This window comes from Cyanistes caeruleus, unplaced genomic scaffold (assembly GCF_971803275.1).
Source record: "Cyanistes caeruleus unplaced genomic scaffold, bCyaCae1.hap1.1 HAP1_SCAFFOLD_103, whole genome shotgun sequence".
Classification (NCBI taxonomy): Eukaryota; Metazoa; Chordata; class Aves; order Passeriformes; family Paridae; genus Cyanistes; species Cyanistes caeruleus.
Genome location: NW_028255905.1, coordinates 239,238 through 261,389, shown reverse-complemented (window position 1 = coordinate 261,389; position 22,152 = coordinate 239,238). Strand labels below are relative to the sequence as shown.

Below are 22,152 nucleotides of genomic sequence, written 5' to 3'. Positions count from 1 at the left end.
TTTCTCTATTCTTTTTCTTTTCAGCTGAGAAAGGAAGTCACAGGTGATGGGGTCTCTATTCCACATCTCTTGGGTCCCTGCCTCGTAGCTCCCAATTTGGATGAAAGTTACCCATTTGATCCCTCTGGCTTCCTCCTCCCACCATCTCCTACATCTTCCCCCATTCTTCTGTGACTTTCTTCTTCTCTTTCCTTATGACCATTGCAGCCTCATCTCTGTGGCTCACAAATGTGCCCAGGGGGCTCCAGGGGTGAGGCACTGGCCCACATGCTTCTTTGAGATGCCCCAGCAGTGCTGCAGCAGGCTGATGGCTGTGCAGTTCCTTTGGCACAGGAACAGGCATTCTTGGGTTTAGACAGAAGCATCAGTGGCCAAAAACACCAATTTCCTTTGGTTTATTCCCATCTCAGAGCTCAGTTGTGGGGCAGGATGTGGGTGCTTGGGGCACTGCAGCGCATGAACGATGCACGGTCCCCAGGGGTGGTATATCTGGAAACATTTATTACAAGTGTACATCACTTTTGTGCTGTTTTTCCTATTGGGTTAGAATAGTGTGAGCCTGGGTAGCCAATAGTATAAATGTTCAGATGGCTGCTAACGAATAATAGCCATGATCAATTCCCTATTAGCAACATCAGTTTATTTCCCTAGGACAAGCGCTTGTATAACAATTTCTTCTGCAAACTACTCTGCTTCTGCTACTTGTTACATTTTAGAAACTCTGTTCCATCCATCCTGCCTTGACTGAGGAGCAGTCTTTGTTCTCTTAGGACAAGTTCTCTTTGTTTTCTCTCTCCACAGGGCAGTCTTGGAGTTACTCTTGGATCTCTTGAACAACAGGGTTTGGCCCATTGTCAGGCTGTAAATACTGAGCGGTGGGACCACTGCTGCTGTGAAGTCCATTTATTGCTGAAATATATCAGAAAAGGTCTCAGACTGAAGGCATGAGATTTTGGAGGGGTAACAAGTGGGCCATAGCTCAAAGGTAGTCACGAGTTCCTTTGTTACACAGCAATATATGACATTTTGGCCCAATGGACAGATGACATGGAGTTTATTATTACTTAATCACCTTTCACCTTTGCCAAGTTCTGCAGCACTGTGTCTGCTTTTCACCCAATACACTGCTAGCTCACGTACACACATGTGCTTCTTATGATAATATTTAGATTCATAGCTTACTCTATAAAATCACACAATTACAGTTGAAATCTCTCCACCATCTCACTCAATGCAGTTTCTTACTTATTTATGGCATATTCTTACTTGCAGCTATAGGAACATAAGCTTATGAATTCTCGACTCAACGTCTGTGAACCTTTAGCATTGCATGAACCCAAGCTCCTTCCAAGGCTGTCAATCAAACCCTTCAGTATCTGTGGAAGTTTCTGTCTTTCCATTTCCCACAGCCCACCAAAGGATTTGTGACACTTTGTGACAGAGGAGAAGCTCCCAGGCAATTTTGTGTTTGCTGTAGGGAAGGTTGGGTTGCTCTGCATCAATTCCCAGAGCAGCGCAGAGCATTGGCTTTGTGATGTCAGGGCATGGATGCCACCTTGTCGTGGTGACATCCCAAGGTTGCCTTGGTGCACGGAAGGCCTCAGGGTCAGAGCAGCTCTTGGGCTTGCTCAGTGCAGGAGCATCCTCCTGCTTGAGGCGTTTGTCAGTGGGCAGCTGCACACTGACAGGAGCCTTGTTTGTTTTTGTGGTGGAGCAGAGTGTGCAAACTGGCACAGCAGTGCTACAATGATGGAGCAGCTCGCTGCTGCCATTTGCACCATTTATGGCATCGCCTACGCCGGCTATTACCTCACCAACCTGGCACGTAAGTAGAGGTTTTCCCTGTCTGGAACCTGAGCTGGCTTTTGTAGGTCTCCCTTCTCTTTCTTAGTGACCGGGTTGCTATTGAAACACAAAGACCATGAGGATGCCCCTGGTTTGGTAAAGCTCCTGTCAACACCTTCAGCAAAACACGGGGTGTCTGTAGCCAGGGGGCTGCGGGCAGCATTTGCAGGGCTTCTGTTCCCTCTCATTTCCTCACTTTGCTGGCTCAATCTCTTGGGGTGACTTTACTTTTAAGATAGCTCTGAGAGCTCGGGAAGTTGAAACTGCTGGAGGCTGATGGGAGTTTTTTCTCCTGACTAATTCCTGGCCATGGGTGAGAATTGGCAGCGGTTTTAACTATTGAGAAGTGAGATCAACCTGTGAACACCACCTGAAGATGTGAGGCCAGGAATTTCTTGCTCTCTTTGGTTTCTGGCTTCTGACGAGGTCACAGGGCTCTGTCTCGGCCTTCTCCCCCCCTCCAGGCCGGACAAGGCTGCAGAGGGCGGGGTGGGGGGAGAAACGGAGCCGGCCAGCCTGACTTGGTTTGCAGTTTCTGCCACTGAACTGAAACCTGACACCATCAACATCTGCAGCTTTAGCAAGATTTTAACTCTTTTACTACCTGCATGAGACTTGCAGATTAATCCTTTTTCTCCAGAGAGAGAGAGAGAGAGAGAGAGAGTGATCAACCATCAACCCATCAAAGAGAGTGAAGAAAAAAATTAAATTGAGAGGGGGAAGAGAAAGAAGGAGATGCTTTAATAAGCTGAAATATTTTTCTGTTAAAGCTATGGGCATGGACAGTAGTGTTCTGAAAAAAACTCCTTTAATTCATGACAGAGTATATTGGGAGGAATGGAGTGTTTCCAAGTGTGGATTTTGAGCAAATGATGAAGTAGTTGTGACACTGTGAGATGCTGGAACAGAGCGGGAGAAGTAAGAGTTGAAGATTTGGGCTTTTAAGAAGCAAAAAGAAAACTTTTGTTTCCAGGAGGCCTCACAAAAATAGATAAAGAGAACTTTTGCCTTTGAATAACTCATTCATAAAAATGACATCCCTGGACTCATGACCCATAACACACCTCAGAGTGATGGGAAATGGGAGGAGACAACTGATGGCAGATTTCCTGACAGCTGGCATCAGAGAAATAGAAAGCTATGAAGAAAAATAGTTTTCTTGTGAAAAACTCCATAGATAGCAGAAGAATACTTCTGTTTCTCTACAAAGACTGATGAAAAGACTCCAGCAGGAATTGGGACTGTTTTAAACACCAAAGTTTCAAAGTTTTTTGTCTCTATGTTGTCATGTAAAAAAGGAAATGGTTGGGTAGTGGGGGAGAAAAGGGTTGTTCTGGAAGTTTTATTCTGGTTTCTTATTCTTGTAGTTTTTGTAAATAAACTTTCTTTATTCCATTTAAGTTTTAAGCCTGTTTTGCTCTTGTTCTAATCCATATCTCACAGCAAGAAATAAGTAAGTTTCCTAGTGATTTTTTAGTTGCTGCTTTAAACCACACCAGTCAAGCAGGACACCTTTGAAAATGCACACTGGGAGATCTTCTCAGATGCTGCTCTAAATAGGCCACGGTTCTCTCCAGTTTTCTCAAATTATTTGGTTCATTTTCCTTGCCCACTGCAGGTCATCTGAGCCGTGTGTTCAGAGGTGCCGATCCTGAGGTGAGTCAGAAAGGAACATTTGATGCTCCTGGTGTTTCAGAATTGTGCAGGGAACTGTGAGCTTGGCCTGTGGCAGTAGAGTGCAGAGGGCCAGCTGGGTGGGCTGAAAGAAGATCCATTTCCATGTTTACAACAGCAATAGCAAAGGCATTGTTGGCTATTTCCTAATTTTCCATTGCAGAGCTTTAAAAGAACTCAAAGCTCAGATTTGCAGAGAGAACGTTGCTTGCTGATAGTAGCCAGGGTGAACTCTCTAATTCAGAGCTATTTGCAGCCTGGCTGAATTAACCCATTTTAATTTAGTTGGAGAGACTTAGAATCCCATTGCTATCAAAGCTGATGATTTGTGCTTGGTAGAGTTGGTTGTAGAAATCAAGCTGAATAGAAATAAGGTTCTAAATGATAGGGAGCTGCCTGTCCCTAACTCCACCATCTGTCCACAGAGCCCAGAAGCAAGAGCAGACTCTGCTGTGGCTCCCTCTGCTCCTGGAGAAGAGGCCAAAGAGGAGCAAAATGAGCAAAAGGAGCACGAGCCTCCAGCTGTGGTCACAGCCCAGCCTGACCATGCCCAGACAGTAAGTGCCAGTGCTGGGTGCTGCTGTCTTTAGTGCAAGGCAGAGCTGCAAGTTTCTGAGCAGCCAGCACTTGCTGTTGCTGGCTGAGGATGCTGAGTGCTGGAGTCCTGCCAGCACCCAGCCATTCCCCCATCCCGTGGCAGCTGGAAATTGGGCTTTGAGCCGTCGTGCTGAGGCCCCAAAGCGCTGCTGCCTGCGGGTGAGCAGCTGGTTGCTTGGCTCAGGGAAGCTCTGTCTCTTGGCTTCTACCAAGCCATGGCCAAGGGCTCACACGGCATTGCTGGGGCTCACAGGGCTTGCTTTGTTTGCTGTCCCTTTTTGGAAACCTCTGCATGACCTGGAGAAGTGTTCTGCAGTTTCGTTGAGTAATTCTTCACTTCTGCAGAGTCTTTTAGGCCACCTGTCTTTTGGCTTTTGATAAGCTGCAAGGAGATGATTGTGTTGTCCATGAAGCTGTGGCTGGCCATTCTTGTCCTGTGTGGCCAAAGAAACAAACTGTGTAGTTCTGAACCCTTCTTCTGAGGCAAAATCCACAAGTGGCAAGTTTCTCTTGATACGTTTTGTGGTGAAGTCTGCAGCTTTGGAAACTGCATTGGAGCCTAGTGTGGGGGCAAAGCTGCAAGTCCTTGAGTGCTGTCTTGTGTTGCTAAGAACCCCTTTAGAGATGGTTGTTTTTTCTCCTCAGAGCTGTTTTCCTCCTCCTGCCTCTTCTGTCCTGACACTCCCTGTTTAACCTATAAATTTCTGCCTGTCCTAGTGAGGTGGGACAATTCCATGGTTTAGGTGGTTTTTGGTGACTTTGGTCATACATGCATTACATGACCCATGGCTTCCTTCATTGGCATCCCTAGGGGTGTGTCAATTAATTTGTTGCTGGGGCCTTTTGAGGATCTCTGTCAGTGCCACTCAGAATTCTCAGCTGACAAAAGAGGGAGGAGAAACACCTTGGTCCTCTTCCATATCCTGAGGTGGCCATAGAGGCTCTCTGACCTGCAGAAGAGGATCCAATTGCACACATCCTTGTCTCCTGAATGAGCAGGATTTCTAACAAGAGTGTAGATGTCAGAGGGGCAGGAGTGGCAGGGCAGGCCTGAAAAGAACATGAACTCCAGCAGTGTCTCTCCCAAGGGCTGAGCTCACCCAGGAATCCCCTGCAGAGCCAGGATGGAGCTGTGGGACAGGGCTGGCTGTCAGTCACTAGGGAAGGACAAGCAGGACACAGCAGAAGGGGAAGGAGGCCCTTGAGAAATGCCCCACATTTCCTGTCAGCTGCCCAAGAGTCTGTTGGAGATTCAGTGCCAGATGGGCCCTGATTGCACTGCCAGGGTCACTTTGGAATCTGTGCTTCCCCACGGGCAGAGAACAAGGCAGGAGAGCAGCAGCACAGAGCTTTGGGAACGTGGGAGCCCATCAGCCTTTGAGTCTTGGCCCACAAATGTTGGATGAGAAGTTGAAGCCCATCTTCTCTTGCTTTCTCTGCAGGTCCTTCCAGAGAAAGAGCAGGAGCAGATTGTTTTATCAGGACGGCCGTGCCAGCCTGACGGAGAGCTGTTCCCAGCCCAAGAGCAGGAAGAGCAGCTGGGGCAGCAGGTGGAAGAGCCACTGGAGAATGGCCAGGTAAGGCTGACTCAGCAGGGGACAGAGTGAAGGGCAGGAAGAGGGGCATAAAACGCAGCTCTTGGGACTGAGCAGGCCACGAGTGCCAGAGGCCCTGAAAGCAAAGAGCCTCTGCAGAGATCAGCAGCGGGACAGGAGGTTACAGTGGAAGCAGAGGTGGGTAGGGAAGCAGAAAGAAGTGACTGAATGAGTGTGATTTTGAGGCTGAAACGGAGGAAGAAGCTGAGCCTGATGGCAGCTCCCAGGCACTTGCTCTCCATTTGTGTGTACAGAACATCGAGGCAGAGCCCCAGGCAGAGCTGCCCGAAGCTCCGAGGGCCATCATGGCAGTGAAGAGGAGGCCTGAGGAAGACAGAAGCATCGAAGAGGAGATGAATCTCCCCTGGCAGAGAGGAAATCAAGAAAACCAGGTGAGTGAAAGAGTGGCAGACACTCCACTCATGGACATTCCTCTCTCTGGTTCTTCACAGGCCTCTGATGAGGAGCTTCTGGCAGAGCTGCAGGAAGCTGAGGCTAGGATCAGGGCAAGGGAGGAGAGGCTGGAGGAAGAAAGGAGAATCATCGAAGAGAAATTCCATCTCCTCGCTAAGCAGCAAGAGGCTCTAGAAAATCGAGTGAGTGAAAGAGCGATGGGCACAGCAGTCACTGCAGTCTGGTGCTTTCTGCCCTTCTTGCCTTTCCTCTGCAGAGCAGCAGGGGGCTGGGCTGATGCCTCTCAGTGCCATCCTGCTGTAGTGTCTATCCCAGCTGCTTGGAAGGACATTTCCTGCTGTGCTCAATCTCAGCTGCTGCCCTGGACAGTGGCACCAGTCATTTGCCCCTTTTGCCAGCACTCATCTCAAGGGATTCCTGCTGGCCTGCTCCTGCTCTCCTTGTTTCTTCAGGGCTTTTTGCAAGTGAACACAGTCCCCCAGACAGATTTGGAATACAAGCTGCAAGCTGTCTGTATCCCTTGGTGAATCTGCTGCTGTCCTGCTCCTTCCCTTTGCTCACAGTCAATGAGCCTTGGCACACAGGGACAAGCTGTGGTCTCTGACTGCTTTGTTCTCTTTGACTTGAGGTGGACGTGTTGATATCTCACCTGGCAGCCTGCGAAGGCTTCCAGCAAATGCCGGCTGATGAAGAGCCCCAAGGTCGGCGGCAGGCACAGGTACTGTCCCAAGCACAAGTGCTGCAGGCTGAGCACCTTCTGAAGATGGTGCAGGAAAAGAGGACTGAGGGGGAGGAGCTCCAACATTAGAACAAGGAGCTGCAAATGTGTCTGCAGCCCTTGGAGGGGGAAAGGGATCCTTGGGAGGAAGTGGAATGGTCATTGTTGCAGTCATCCTTCAGAAAATCCAGGAAAATGGAATATGAAACTGGCCATCGACTTGATTAAAACCAACCTTGGGTTTTGACCATTTGGTTCCAGAAGTGGGCATCCAAAAAATCCAGTTGATGAGCTTTGCATGTGGCTAACAGCAACTTCCTAAGGGCTTGCATTTGAAAAGGGAACTCGGGGTAATCTCTGCCAGCCAGCTTTCTGACACAAACTCCTTTCTTCTCGCAGATCTACACAGGCTCTTCCATTCAATCTGCTGCAGCAGCAGCAGCAGCAGCAGCATCTAAAGGAGCCTTTGTTGCCCAAGCTGAGCAGTGGAGCCGGGGCAGTTTGTCCATTTCCAGCAGTGACACATCTGCTGCTCAGCTCCAGGAGAGCCTGGGAGACTTCGTGGAGCAACTGAGTACGTCTGGTGTATTTCTTGTCTGAGGGACAGTGTATTGTGTGCACGTGCCAGCAGAGCTGTAGCAAATGATCCTACTCACTTTGGTGTCCCAGAGACATTTAGGACTCCCCACAGGAACTGCTGTGCTCTGAGGCAGCGAGAGAGCGCTCTGGCTGTTCCTGCTGCCTCTGAGGGCAGCTTGGACTGGCTCGGCTTTGCCTGGCATTCCCTTGCCACTAAAGGCAGAAGCAGGAATTGTTCTTGGATCAGCAGAAGGCTGTGGCCCAGCAAATGATCTATGCAAGTCCTGTGTGCTAGTGGCCAAACTGATAAGAATATTTGATTCCTAAATTCTCCTTAGACTCCAGACTTCCCACCGCTTGTCAGAACCAAAAGACTTCAGAGATATTGATTGGTTTTGGGGTTTTGTCTTTTTGTTGTGGTTTCGTTTTTAGTTTTCAGTTTTTATCCTTGTTTGGTTTTGCATTTAGGGGTTTTTGCTTTTTCTCCATCCTGAAAGAGCTGTTCTGCCCCAGGTGTCTTACTGGTGTCATTTTTAGGACTGTATTTATTGCCTCTACTACATCTACAAGGTTTTTATGAGAATGCTGTATTTTTTGTCAGTGAGGACTCCTTTGAAACTACATCAGGTGACAGCAGAAACAGAGCAAGAGATGTTTTCATTGGGCCCACGATGAAGAAACAGATATTTGTATAACAATCTGTCATTAATATCCCAGTTTTATTTTTATAAAGATGTGTCCAAGAGACACATCCACGTGGTGTGATCAGATAAAACAGCACTGCAGGCATTTCTCAGGAGCGAGCCTGCAGCCCCTGTGCTGTGTATTCCTCAGATCCATGGCACTTTTTCATCCCTGATTCCCAGCCATTCCCAAGACTCTTAGAATCCTACCTATTGGCCCAAGCCCTGCTCAGATCAGTCTCTGGGAAAACACATCAAGCCCTTTGTGATTCTGCAGCACAACCCATTTAATCTGCTTCTTGCCCATGACAGCTGCCAGTGCTGTGCTCTCAGAAAAGACCTGGTGGGGCTGAGGAAAGATCCCAGCTGATTTGGTGTCTACCTTCACCTGCTGGGACACAAAAGGGCCTTGATCTGCACCTGGGTGTGTCTGATCTCCAAGGCAATGCTGTTGTGTCCTGAACAGGGGCCACAGCTTGTCAGGGGCTCAGGCTGGCTGTGTCTTCTTGCCATTGCTTGTCAGTGCTCATGCTTGGCCTTTGCCAGCCTTGTGCTGTGCCCTGCTGTGCTCTCTGCGCTTCATTTCCTTCCAAGGACTGGACAAAATCAGTCTCTCTGCTGGCCATTTGTACTGCACAACTGCCTGTCTTGTTGCTGCTGTGCTTGCTGCCCAGCTGACCACAGAGGGTTCAGAGCCCCAGACAGCGGGGCTGCCTTTGGCATCTCCTGCAAGTTGGGATCTCTGCCTGAAAGTCAGCATCTTGCATTTTGTTTCCCTCAGGGAGAATGGTGAACAAGGAAAATCCCGTCACAAAATACATCGAACTGGAAAGTCTTGGCAGCGGGTGAGTCCAACCACAGTCACTTCTACACAGCCACGGGCCAGGTGTTTCACTGGGGGAATATCCATCAAGTGGGAAGTCAGACAGGTTGTCCACATGTTCAGACAGCGGGCTTAGTCTGCCCCATCTCTCAGTACTGGCCAGAATTTGTCAAGTGTGCTCAGAAGGCATTGTCAAAGACATCTCCATGCTGCCAAGGTCTTGCCTGCAGCAAGGAACACAACCTGGTAAATCTGCTTGTCTCTCAAGTGTGGGACAGCTCAGGATTCATTTCCTTCGCATTTTTGGATGTCTCCAAATCATCTGGCCACACTAATGAAAGGAGAAGAATCTTGCTTGCCTGAAAGCACAACCTACCCCCAAGGAGAGCTGTCAGATAACAGTTCTCAGGAACATTTCTCTCCAAGAGTTTGCTAAAGGAAATACTCCGTGCTCAGGATTAGAATTGCACAGTTTAGAAGCTGACACCCGAGATGAAGGAATAAGCTGCCTTTTGGAGCTGAGGCAGTAAAGCCCAAGGCTTCAGGAACAGGCCCAGTGCCCAGGCACTTGAGGGGAAAATGCATCATCTGCCTTCTGGCAGACCCCTCCTGCAACCTGCAGCTTTTAGGCATTTACAGCAGAGCTCTCCTGTCTGGACTGGCTTTCAGTGCAAGATCTAAATGGCTTCTCCTTTCTTTGCTGCTGTTTTGTTTCTAGGGGTTTTGGAGAGGTTTCCAGAGCACTTGACATTGCAACAGGAGGAGAGGTAAATGTCAACAGCCCCTGCAGCCTCTGCTGCTCTCCAGGCCTTTCCCCACTGCTGACAGCTGGGGCTGGAGCTTTGAGGAGAGCTGTGCTGAAAAGGCACAAGAAGCACAGACTGGATCCAGCCTGCAAATTGCACTTGGAACAGGCTTTGTGGACAAGGCAAATCGCCAGTGGCCACATGTCCTGTAATTGGCCCCCAAGGGAGCAGAGAAATGGGCTGTTGGAATGTCACTCCCTAATTACTCTGGTGATGAGGTCTAATCACAAGGCACTTTGGCTCGGCTTGGCTGTGCCATTCCAAAATCACTTGCTCCATGTGTGTTGTGGTCTCATGCTACCCATTTTCTCAAATTACTCCTTTTCAATGTCATTTGAGGTGGCCATCAAGAAAATAAATGTGCAAGGAGTGAGTAGGAAGATACTAACCATGAATGAAATCAGGATCATGGAGAGTAATAGGAGTCCCAGGATCGTGAATTACTTAGCCAGGTGAGTGGTCACGGTCCTATCCCTTGAATGTTTGTTTACATACTACAAGCATGAGAGCTTAAAAACCCACTTTGGTCAGTGGCAGGAAATAGAGCTGTTAATGATTATTTCTCTACTTATCTCCAATGGATGGGAAGAGACTGCATTTTGTCTGCATGAATCCACCCTGGCAAATGCAGACTGAAAATTGTTCAAAACCCTGCATCAGCCCTATCTTAAGAATTCAATACCTTGTAAGTTCATTGCCTCCACAGTTCTTTGGGCTTGAGTTTTTCAAGTTTCTTAAATGTTCATGAACCATCCAAGAGAGGATTGCCCTTGCATTGTTGCCCCTCTTTTCCATTGCTGTGCATGCCAGGAAGACTAGGTGCTTATTTCCTGAAATGCCATGCGTGACAGGTTTTTTATCTGGGCTCTTCCTAAACTGCCTTTCTCCTTGAGACAGCACAGACTGCAAACACTGCACAGCCTAGAGGCAATGTCTATGCCTTTACTTCTGCCCTTGTCTCCAAGGGACCCAGAAACAAGACTCAAGCAAAAAACCAACCTAGCCATGCATGTTCACCTGCATGGCCTTGTTTCCTTTTTTCAGCTACCTTGTGCATGAGGAACTCTGGCTGGTGATGGAGTACATGGACGGAGGCACTCTGAGAGATCTCATCGATGAGATTCAAATGTCTGAAGGAGAGATTGCAGCTGTCAGTCGGGAGGTCAGGGATCCCATCTGTGCTTCCAAGGCCTTGAGCTGCATTGTCTGGGAAACAGGGGCTCAGAACGGGAGGGATTTCATGGGCCGGGCTTGGTTTCTGTGCTGCTGCTAGGCTATGGGCAAGCAAGAGCATCTCAAGTGAACTGTCTGCCAGTGCCCCTACACTCACTGGACTCACTTCCTGTACTCTTATCCCCTGCTCTTGTATTCTAGCTCTGTCTCTTGCATTGGCATTTGCAGTTCTCCACTGAGAAAGGTGCTGCTCTGCTACTGTTGGAGCAGCAGGCTCTTGCTCTTAATGGCGCTGTGTTCTGCCATTCCTCCCCATTCCCCTGCAAAGGGAACCTTCCACAGCTGTTTCCTTGCTTGTGCGATGAACTCACAGCACTACTTTTTGCCCCCCTGCTTCTCTTTTCTCTCTCAGTGCCTGCAAGGACTGGATTTTCTTCACTCCAACCACGTGATCCATCGAGATGTCAAGAGCAACAACATCCTTCTCAGAACCGACGGCTCTGTCAAGCTGGGTCAGTGTATTCTTGCTCAGCTTCAGCCTTCCAGGAATGGGGGCTGTGGGGCTGCTTTCAGTGACTGCCAGCTCCCCAAAAATGCTGCTGCTGGCAGTGCAGGGGTCCCCCCTGCTGTGGGCTGAAGGCACAGTTGCAGGGTGCACACAGCTATGACAAGGAACCACAAGCAGCCAAGAGTGCTATTGCTCTGTGTGTGTCTGTGTGTGTTCCTTCCAGAGGGAGGGAGCTGCAATCTAAACCTTCAGGGGAACAAAAGGCACTGCTGGAGGAAGTGTAAAAAATGGGGGGATGTTTGAAGTAGCCAATTCATATTTCCTTGGCTAAAGCCCCAAGGAAACAGAGCAGGGAGTGTTGTCCAGGAAATTCAATTGCGCATTCTCAAACTTCCACTGGGGAATTCTCTGGCTTGGTTTCCTAATTGACAGTATGAAAATTAAAAGAGTATTTTGCTTTCTCCTCAGCTGATTTTGGCCTTTCTGCTCAGCTCACCCCTGAGCAAAATCAGCGGTGCTCGGTGACCGGGACTCCTTGGTGGATGGCACCTGAAGTGGTGAAGCGTCAACCATATGGCCCCAAAGTGGACGTGTGGTCTTTTGGAATTGTGGCAATTGAAATGGCCGAACAAAAAACTCCTTATGACAGTTTCACTGCTCGATCGGTAAGGAGCAAATACTCTCTGATCCCGCTGTCTTTCTCACCTGTCCCGTGTTCTCTGCTCACTGCACAAAATCCCATGGCCATCTGCTGGAAGTACTTCCACCAAGGCCCCTTCTACAAATGTCCCTGCAGCACATCAGCATCTGCTGGAGCTTTGGTTGCAGCACTGGGGGAACTCAAGCCTTACCTCGCCCAAACCATCTCCATTCTCAGGCAGCATTTTGCTTTGCCTTACAAGTCGTTCCAGCTCTTTTGGCTGTGTAGATGGCCCCAAGAATAGGAAACAAGCATCTCAGAGCTGGTGTTATCTTTCCAGAAATGAAGCAAAGAAACTCAAACCAAACCAAGTTTCTAAAACAGTGCTTTTGAGAGAAGAAGTGCAGCCCCATTCTTCTCACAGGGAAACTTGCCTGAAACCTGGAGATGAGGCTGTAAAGCCAGAGTCTCTTCTGCTTCTTGTGCAGTGCTGCTGGGACACTCAGTGACCACCTTCTTTCCTAACCCAAGCCACTTTCTCCATATCACCAAGCTGGAGCCTGGTGACAGGGAGAGCCTGCCAAAACCTCCTGTTTGCTTCCTGGCACTTTCTGGGATGGGCACAGCGTTAATGCATTGACTTGAGAATCCAACGAGCACAGGGTTACCACAGGGATGACACTTCTGATTTCACCATGAATATTTTCCTTTTGCCACATAAAGGAACCTGAAATTTTCAGAGTGCTGAGAGACAGAGCTGCAGGTGGCTCCTGTGTGCCCAAACAGGCATTTTCAACCCAATACATTTGTGGAGGCATCTTAATGAGTCTGTGTTGAAAATGAGATTCCAAAGGTTTGTTTCCTTCCCTGAGGAACACCTGCTGCATTTCCTTTCTTTCCTTCCAATTACCATCATTTTCAAGAACAAGACAAAAAGCTGGACGACTTTTGTTTTATGGCAGCTGTGCTTAAGGGACCAACAAGCACTGCAGAGATTCTTTTCATGTAAGAATCCTTGGAATAGTACAGTTAGTTAGAATAGCAAAATCCCTCTTCCAAAAAGGCTGCCAAGCTGCTGGGAATCCTCCGAGAAGGAAACATGTATTTGCTGATGTAGTTGCCACTAACTAGATCAGGCAATGAAATCAGCTGCCAAGGCAAGATCTGCTGGATGTTGGCAAAGCTGTGGCTTTGGGGCTTGGGTTTTTTCATGATACAGGAAAGTCGTCATCCAAATGCTACAGGAAAGTCATCTCTGCCTCTCTGCCAGGGCAAAAACTGCCACTGCAGAGTGGAGCTGGAACAATGGGCTCTGGGAGAGCAGTTCCAGATGGGAAAGAAGCAGGTGGAGCCTTGTGTTTCCTTTTTCTCCAGGCTAAATTCCACATAGCCACAGAAGGGACCCCACAGCTGCGGCAGCCCGAGCAATTCTCGCCTTTGCTGCGTGACTTCCTGAGCTGCTGCCTGCAGAAAGGCGAGGCGCAGCGCTGGTCTGCCAAGGAGCTGCTGCAGGTAAAATGCCAAAAGGGCTGCAGGTGAAACAGTGTCCCAGGGATGGGCTCCTCCTCCACTGAAATCCAAGGCATCAGATGAGCCCCCATCCTCCTCACTTCCAACCCTGGTGCTGTTCAGCTGACAGTGGGGAGCAATCCTAGACTGGGCTGGGCTGGCAGGGAGTGCTGGGTTTTAGCGCTGGCTAAAATCACCAGGGCACTTACTCATTTCTTGCTGGGAGCTATGGATTAGGAGAAGGGCAAAACAGGCTTCAAACTTCAAAGGAATAACAAATTTTATTATCAGGCCCACAAGAATAAGAAAGGTCTCATCTGTGCAGTGAAAGGGTTCAATCTCACCCAGGTGATGGCAGTCACGGTGTTGGATTTCAGGCTGTGCTGGGCCCCTCTCTCTGCCCGGGAGCCGCTGGGAGGGGAGGCTCGGCCTGGAGCCGTCGCTGCACGCCGGGGAGAGGGTTTAGTGTGGGCAAGATGTCAGCAGCCGTGGCCTGGCCCAGCCTGGGGCCGGGGTCCCGCAGCCTCCATCCCCCGCCCGGGAGCCGCTGGGCTCTGGCCCGGCCTCCCCCAGGAGCACAGGCCGTGGGCGAGCAGGGCCGGCCTCACCAGAGCTCCGTTACCTTCGGGCTCCGGAAGCAAAGAGGGCCAGTGCCCGGGCTGGTGGTTTTCAAAATGTGCATCATCACAGAGGCGCATCTCATTTCTAAATGGTGCAAAATGTTGTCAGTTCTCAGAACTAGCCAGCCATTGGCCTGTCTCAGGCACAGAGGAAGCTCCCAGCAGCTTCTCTCAAAGAAATCACTTCCGTGCGGGGTTTCTTACTTCTTTCCCTAAATGTCAATTCATCTCAAACTAACACACAGGGACATGGAAAGGTCATCTAGTCTGTGTCCTGCAATGAGCAGGGACATCTTTCAAGAGATCAGGATACTCACACCTCAGATATTTCCAGGGGTGGGCCACCTACCAGCTCTTGGGGCAACCTGTGCCACTCTTGCCCCATGCTCCTGACCTACTCTGACTCAATCCCCATTTCATTTAAAAAGTATTCCCCTGCCTTTGAAGCTCTTAGATTGGAAAATCATGCTTTCTTGTTGTTTTCTTTTCCTTTCTGCAGCATCAATTTATAACATCGGCCATGCCTGGGTCCAGCCTGGCACCTCTCATCGTTGCAGTAAAGAAGTGGAAGGAGGAGGCAGGAATGCAACAATTAATTTAGAACTGCCTTCTCCATGCCCAGTTTAGAGTAGGATTATAGAGTAGGATTGTAGAGTAGGATTGCAGAGTAGGATTTTAGAGTAGGATTATAGAGTAGGATTGTAGTGCAGGATGGTAGTGTAGGTTTGTAGTGTAGGATTGTAGAGTAGGATTTTAAATAAAATTTCTAAAATCTCAACTCCTTTGGAACATTTCTCTCCTTCTGACCCTGTGAGAAAGCTCAACATTTCCTCCTGAATTGTCAGTTTTTTCTTAGAGGTGGAAAGTGACATTGATGGCTTCTTTGGTACGGTTTCAAAGTGGGGAAGGCTCCTCTTCATTCATCCTCTCCAGACCACACTGCCTTTGGAATATGGCCAACTGGACAAGTTTTTCCCAGCTGTGGCATTTCTATTTGAGGCAGAAACAGCAATGGTATTTGCAGGAAAAACCAAAGGAGGAGCGGTGCAACGCAAACATCCCGTGCAGATGCAGGCTGTGCAGATGTGACTCGAGAGTATTTGGGTTCCTGCCATTTGGATTTGTATCCCTAAGAGAAATCTCTTAGGCTGGAGGAGAGTCTGGCTGAAGAGAGAAAGCAGAAAGAGCAGTGAGGGTGCTGTGCAAGGTCTCCTGTGGTGCAGAGCTGTCAGCGCCTGTGAGGTGAGAGCGGGCCCGGCCTTGGCCAGGCTGGAGCCCCAGCAGAGCCCTGGCAGAGCCCGGAGAAGCCTGAGCCTCGGCACAGGCAGGCTGGAAGGAGGCCCTTGGAGCTGCAAGAGGCAGCAGCCTGGCCCTGGCTGCCTCTTGCTGGCCCCAGGCAAATCCTCCGCTCTCAGAGCCAAGCTGGCAGCTGGCTGCTCCTGAGGGGAAGCGGCGCCGTGCTGGGCACAGCACACACTGGTGCCATGGGCTGTCTGGAGTCTGCACAGGAGGAGAGAAAGGCAAAGAGCAGCCCAGGGCTGGTGCCCTGCCTGACCATTGCTGCTCTTCTGCCACCTGCTCTGGAACTCCTGGCAATGGTCAGCAGTGTGTGCAGCACTCTGGGCACAGGGGGAGGGAGCTGGGCTGCTCCGCAGGCTCCAGCACAGGGCAGTGTCCTTCAGGCACGGCATTTCTGCCAGGGGAACCGAGGCCAGCGTGAGGCAGTGACAGCAAGTCAGGGCACATCTGCACGAGCCACTGCCTCACACAGCTCTGGGACCAAGTGCCTGCAATCCTGGAGCTCTGCACTGAGCCACAGCAAAGGTGTGAAATGCAGAGGGCTTTGCAGAAATATTCAGGGGCACCAGGCCAGCCTGCTTGGTGCTCTCTGGGGCACAGCAAGCACTGTGCAATGCAGCTCGGAGCTGCTGGCAGAGAGGGACTATGGGCATGTGCCTGAGGCTTCTTCTTGAGTAGTGATTTGGGAGGGAGCAGAAGGGTCTCAGTATGCAACTGGTGTTTTCTTCATTAATTGCTGAATGAAAGACACAATGTGGCCTCACGCAGCAAGAGCACTTGCAGAATTTATTGACTACAAGTTTGTGTTGAATTCCCAGAAAAGGGAAGTGTTGAAGTGTAACAAAAAGGCCTTTTGAATTCAGTTAGCCCCTGAGCCTTCATCCAAAACAACCACCAGGAGGCTGACAACTACCTCATGCAGAGCCCTGCTGCAAGGGCTTCCATAATCACAGAATTAGAAAATATGAAGCTTAGGAAAGTAGAATGTGCCCATCAAGTTAAAAAAGTTTAAAAACTTGTCCTGTGCAAAGAATGGACAAGTGAGTTTGTGGTGGAGCTTTCTCCCTCACTCCTGGCATTGAATAAAAAAATCCCTGCTCTGCAGGCCCTACACTATGGAGTACTGTTTTCTTGACTACTATTTGTGCATCATAATCATGCTATGCTTTTCATTGTCTTCTTCGAACCTTCTAAGTATAAAGTGAGTAAGACAGTGAGTTGTGTATTGATAGGGCCGAAGAAACATTTCCAAATGCCATCCTGGGAAAGGAAAGGACGTGAAACAGCGCTGGGGAAGAGCGTCCCTCGCACAGCCGTCAGAGCTGCCACCATGCACAAGATGGCGGCCGGGGCTGAGGCTGTGCCACCGTGCACAAGATGGCGGCCGGGGCTGAGGCTGTGCCACCGTGCATAAGATGCCGGCCGGGGCTGAGGCTGTGCCACCGTGCACAAGATGCCGGCCGGGGCTGAGGCTGTGCCTCTCAGAGCGCTCTGCAGCCTCTGCCAGCCCAGCCCCAGCCCCGGAGCAGCGCAGGGCGGGCAGAGCCCCCTTCCAGCCGTCTGCTTCAATGGACATTGACAGACACCCGGGCCACGCACACAGGCTGACACCTTTGCTCTGTGCACACAAACACGTACCACACACTTGGGAACCTCGGCTGGCAGCATTTTCAGGTGGAAATACAAAGAAACTCCAGGGTTTGAATGTTTTCAAATAGAATATTTCATTTGCCAATAAAAGGATCAAAAGCAGAAAGGGCCATCCCAGCCTGTTTCTTCCATGCAGGAATAGTGTCACAGTGACTGTGAGCTGATGAAGACGGAGATGGGATTTAATCCAAAGCAGATTGTGCAGTGGGTGCTCACCTGTGATATGTATCCCTCACAGTACCTATTTATTTGGAACACTAGGAAGATTATGAGCCTTTCAATACACAGATGAGACCTACAAACCTTGTTCATCTCTCCAGGGACAGAAAAGGACAGAGTAATAACACACAAAAAAAACAACATAAAAACATCAAAGTCAGTAAAAAAAAAGGCCAAACCTCAGATAGAAATGAAAAAATGGCAGTTGAAACTAAAATAATCATTTAGTAAGGCCATAGAGATAATCATTGATATACTAACATATCTCATTTAATTAATGAAAAAAGTATAAAATAAAGCATTAAAACTATAAATCTAAACAAAAGCATCCATTAATGAAACAAATGTTAAAATAACTGTAATCCTATGAAAAGCCTGAACAGAAAATAAATAAAAACAATGACATGCCCATTGCACCCAGGGAGAGAAGTAGAAAACGTCCATTTCCAAAGATGATCACAAAAAAAAATGAAGAAAACTTTTGCCTTCAAACAACTCATCCTTAAAATAACACCCTATGAATTCATAACCCATAGACACACCTCTATGAGGGCTGTAAAAATGAGAAAAATGGCACAATAGAAATTTTTTTTCCCAGATGTCTGCTATTTGTAAAAATGAAAAACCACAAAAAACCTGTTTCTTGTAAAAAAGTCTTCATGATACAATAAGAAAAAAGTCCTCTTGCTACAAAAACTAATAAAAAACTCTTGTGTAATTAATACTGTTTTAACATCCCAAGTTCTATCTCTATGCTGTCAGTTTAAAAAAAAAACAAACAAAAGTTATTCAGGAGAGGAAAGGCATTCTGTAAGTTTTATTCTGGTTTCTCATTCTTGTAGTCCTGTTAATAAAGTTTTTTATTCCTTCTAAGTTTAAAGCCTGGTTTTCCCTTCTCCTAATCCATATCTCACAGTGAGAAATGAGTAAGTGCCCTGGAGATTTCAGCCAGCGCTAAACCCACCACATTATTTAGTGCATTAGCCAAAAAACTCAAATTAGCGAATCTAAGCCATCACTGCACCAGGCTGAAGCTGAGGATCCCCAGCCAAGCTCAGAGGGAGGAGAACACAGCATTTGTGGGATCCTTTCCAGTCTGACTTGCTTTAGCTGGAGCCTGGGGGAGGAGAGAGCAGGAGAAGGGTTGGCTGAGTCCTCTCCCCTCTGCCTTGCCCTTCTCTGCTGGATCCTCAGTTCATCCCACACCCACCCCAAGACTCCATCCCCATCCTACTGGTGCTGACGGGATTAAAGGAGATAAAGAGGAGATTAAAAAGATAGAGAGGAGAGAAAAAGAGAGGTTTAAATGCAGTTTAAATATGAAAGAAATGCATATGTTAGTGACTGCTGAGTGTTCAAAGGGAGCTGAAGGGTTTGGGAAGGGCCAGGAGCCCGTGAAGGGCTCAGGAGCTGCTGCTGCCGGGAGGGAGGAAATGCACCAATGGCTCCCAGCAGAGTCTGTGCTTTGAGGCTCTTTCCCAAACAGCTGCAGGAGGGAAAGCAGCTGAGTTTGGAGGAAGAGTTTTCTGCTGAGGTTTCCTGTTTGGAGCTGTCACAAGCTTGAGCTGCTCAAGGGAAACGCGGCTCTGCTTCCAGCAGGGCCCAACTGCCCGGGAGCACAACTTGGTTCCCTGGCCCTGAGCCAACGGGCAGCAGCAGCTTCTGTTCCCTCCTGGCTCTTGTGTCATTTCCAGCAGCACAAGACACACCAAGAAAAGCTCCTCCAGAACATGCCATGAGAAACACAACCTGATTTCATTGAATGAAGGAGCTCTGACAGTCCCACGGGCTCAGGTTTGTTTGTCAGTGAACAGAGCAGGGAAAAGCACAGACACATTCACTGCACAGGGAATTCACAGGAGGAAAGTGCAGAAATACCCAATAATGAGCTTGCTTTTGCACTATGTATGAGCCTAATTATTGATGTTATATAGGGAGTTTGGAGTTGCCAATAAAGGAGACTTGCTGATCATTCATATTGAGTGCTGCTTGTCTCCCGCCGAACTCATCAAATGGCGCCCGAACAGATGGGACCCTTGGGACCTTTGGGACCTTTGGGACATTAAAAAGCGAAGGCCACGGGAGTCGGCGACAGGGGACGGGTCCTCCGCAGCAAGGACGGCGAAAAGCAACGGTGCCGCGCCCCAGGCGACCTCAGAGGAGAGTCCTGGCCGTAACGTGCTGCCAAACCTTGTAGGGCTGCAACAGCGCTGACGGTAAGATGGAAAGGCAAGCAGCACATGATTTATTTACCTGCTTTTTAGAAAAGCCACAGCTTAAGGGTTTTGATTTGCGCAAGGAGCTTCCTGGACTTCTTGCTTATGGGTATGCTCACGCCTTTGCCTCCCACTGCTGGGCAAACACTCCTATCTATGCTGCCCATGGAAAGAGGGAGGGAGAGTCAGAGAGAAGGAAATAATGAGAAAGAAATTCCAGAGCAAACACTGAAACAACAGAATCTGTTCAGTTACGGCAGGATGTGATATATCCTGAACTATTTGCTTCACTTTTGGAGTCACTCTTAACATTACAATCTTATTTAAGTTCCAACTTTGCTACTCTGGAAGAAAAGAATCCAAATTTAGATTGGTTTCCACCCGAACCAGGGGGACATGGGGGAGCACTGAGGTGTGCGCAGAGAGCGGGGGCACCCCTGGGGCAGAAGCAGTGAAAGAAAAGTTCCAAGGCCACACTGAACAATTACAGAAACAGCTGAGCAGGAATAGGTGGCTCAGACAGCTTCAAAAAGTGACAAAATAGCCAAAAAATCACAAACTATATGGTACCTAGTTCGAAATTCATCACTGTAATTAGAAGTTGATAAGCTGCAATGGTCACCATTGTTAGCACCTGGCCATGAGAGATTTTCGTGTAACATCGCTTGCTTTTGTAAAAATCGTGCCCCTTTTTTCCTCTATCAGTGAACAAGAGAGATTGAGAGAAACAACTGTATGTGTTAAAGTTAACTCTGTGAGGTGTTTTTTTGTTTGTTTTTTTTTCTGCGAGGGTATGTGGAGAATGTGAAGAAAGATAACAGCAGCAGAGAGCAGCAGCAGGGCGGGCAGTCCACCCCCCCCTCCCTCTCTAAGAAAAAGCACCGGGATAGTACCCAGTTTGTCAAAAAGTCATGATTCATTGGTTTTTTAAAATGTTTTTATATACCCTTTTAGAGTTGATTTTGTGTTTTAAGTAATTATGAGTTTATGCAGTTGTAGTTTTTAGAGTTTTCCTGGAGAAATTATTGTGTTTCTTTGAAAGTTTAAAAAGGCCCCTTTTCAAAAAAAAAGGTGTTTAAGGTGAATATTAACAGAAGTTACCTTGCAATAATTAGTCTTAAAACCTAAGGTTAAAATATAGTGTAATTTACAGCTACTAAGAAAACCTTCCAATTGATGTTATCTACAAAAGATATTTATGGTTTGAAAAAATTAATTAGTTAAGAGAACTTTACTGTACAAGACAAAGTTAAGTTAAAGTATATATTACCCATTTGCTTGTTTTTTCCACAATTTTAATAAGGTAATTTCAATGTGAGTACTTTTGTTATATAAAACACATATAACTGCATATATACCAATTTGGATTTTGGATTTTAGTTTAAGAATTAGACTTAATGTTTCTGAAAAGTACTACAAAAGCTGAATGGCAACTTGCCAAATCCTGTGTTGTTGTGGTTTTTCTCTAGAAATACTGCACTTTAAAATCCCAACCAATTTGAACATATACTAGGCAAATTCCTGTTTTGAATGAGTATTTTTAGTACCATTTGCAGTTATTGTGGGTTATTCTCAAAGCTAGATGACATAGAATTGTGATATACTTGTTACATTTTTATAATCTTCATAGTGAATCCATGTTACTATTATATTGTGTTTAAAAGGTGTATATATCAAACTTTTAGTTGCCTCTTTGTAGTAACAGAATAAGATTAAGTTATGTTTTTATTTAATATAGATTAACCGTTAATAGAATTAAGAAAAGTCAAGTTGTATTATGTTTAGGCTTGAATGTTTTTAGGTTTTATAACTTAGATATTCTTTTAAGGTTAAGTTTGTTACTTCCTTTTGTCATAAATCATTATTTTTAGGTTTAAATATTGTTTAATTTAAATTGTTTATGTTTTATTGGAGACACTTGTCTAAACTGCAAAGTATAGTTATTTTCCTAGAGAGATGAAGATAGCCACATCTGAAACAGCTGTGACGGAACGCTGATGAACACCTTCTTGTGGATAGAAGGGAATGCAGTCTGTGACACCCTTGACTTCATCGGGAGTTCTATTGGTTGTTACAATCTCTGCAGTTTTTGTTTGTAATAGCTTTCTTATTTTTCAGTGTTTCCAGAATTTTAAGAAGATTTACCATTGCTGAAGATCAGCTGCCATAGGAGAGGCTTCAGATTAAACCAACTGCTGCATGGTTTAATTGGTCTGGTACCTGAGGCTTCTGATCATTTGCTTTGTACAAATGCATTTTAACAGTTTGCTGTGCTGTAAGCATCTCCTAGCTGCTACTATTGAGAACCTTGTTTTAGAAATGAGTTAAGAGGCATCTTTCCAGTTTAAAGCCAGGCCCTGGCCAAGCCTTGACTTTACCTGGACAGAATGTTTGCCAGCAGATCCAGATGTTTTCTGTCCCAAATCAGTATTTGAGTCACTTTTTGACTCAGCAATTTGACCCTATTAATATGGCAGCTGGATCAATTTTGAAGTGGGCTTGGAGAATCATTTCCGGAGGTGGTGATCCAATCCTTCACTGATGATTTTTCGTTTCTGTTTGTTTGCTAACTATGGGATGCTGG

General features: G+C 47.5%; 1 protein-coding gene across 1 annotated transcript; it reads left to right on the top strand.

Annotated features, from left to right (window-relative positions):
• Positions 1 to 1,500: 1,500 nt before the first annotated feature.
• Positions 1,501 to 14,962, top strand: LOC147646277 (serine/threonine-protein kinase PAK 3-like). The gene is made up of 15 exons (XM_086873669.1): positions 1,501 to 1,825; positions 3,464 to 3,501; positions 3,945 to 4,076; positions 5,559 to 5,693; positions 5,966 to 6,307; positions 6,754 to 6,843; positions 7,243 to 7,417; positions 8,887 to 8,950; positions 9,647 to 9,695; positions 10,074 to 10,186; positions 10,779 to 10,896; positions 11,320 to 11,419; positions 11,884 to 12,080; positions 13,430 to 13,567; positions 14,684 to 14,962. Exons 1-15 carry the CDS (start codon positions 1,549 to 1,551, stop codon positions 14,783 to 14,785), a joined length of 2,070 nt encoding a protein of 689 aa, XP_086729795.1. The 5' UTR covers positions 1,501 to 1,548; the 3' UTR covers positions 14,786 to 14,962.
• The last annotated feature ends 7,190 nt before the right edge of the window (positions 14,963 to 22,152 follow it).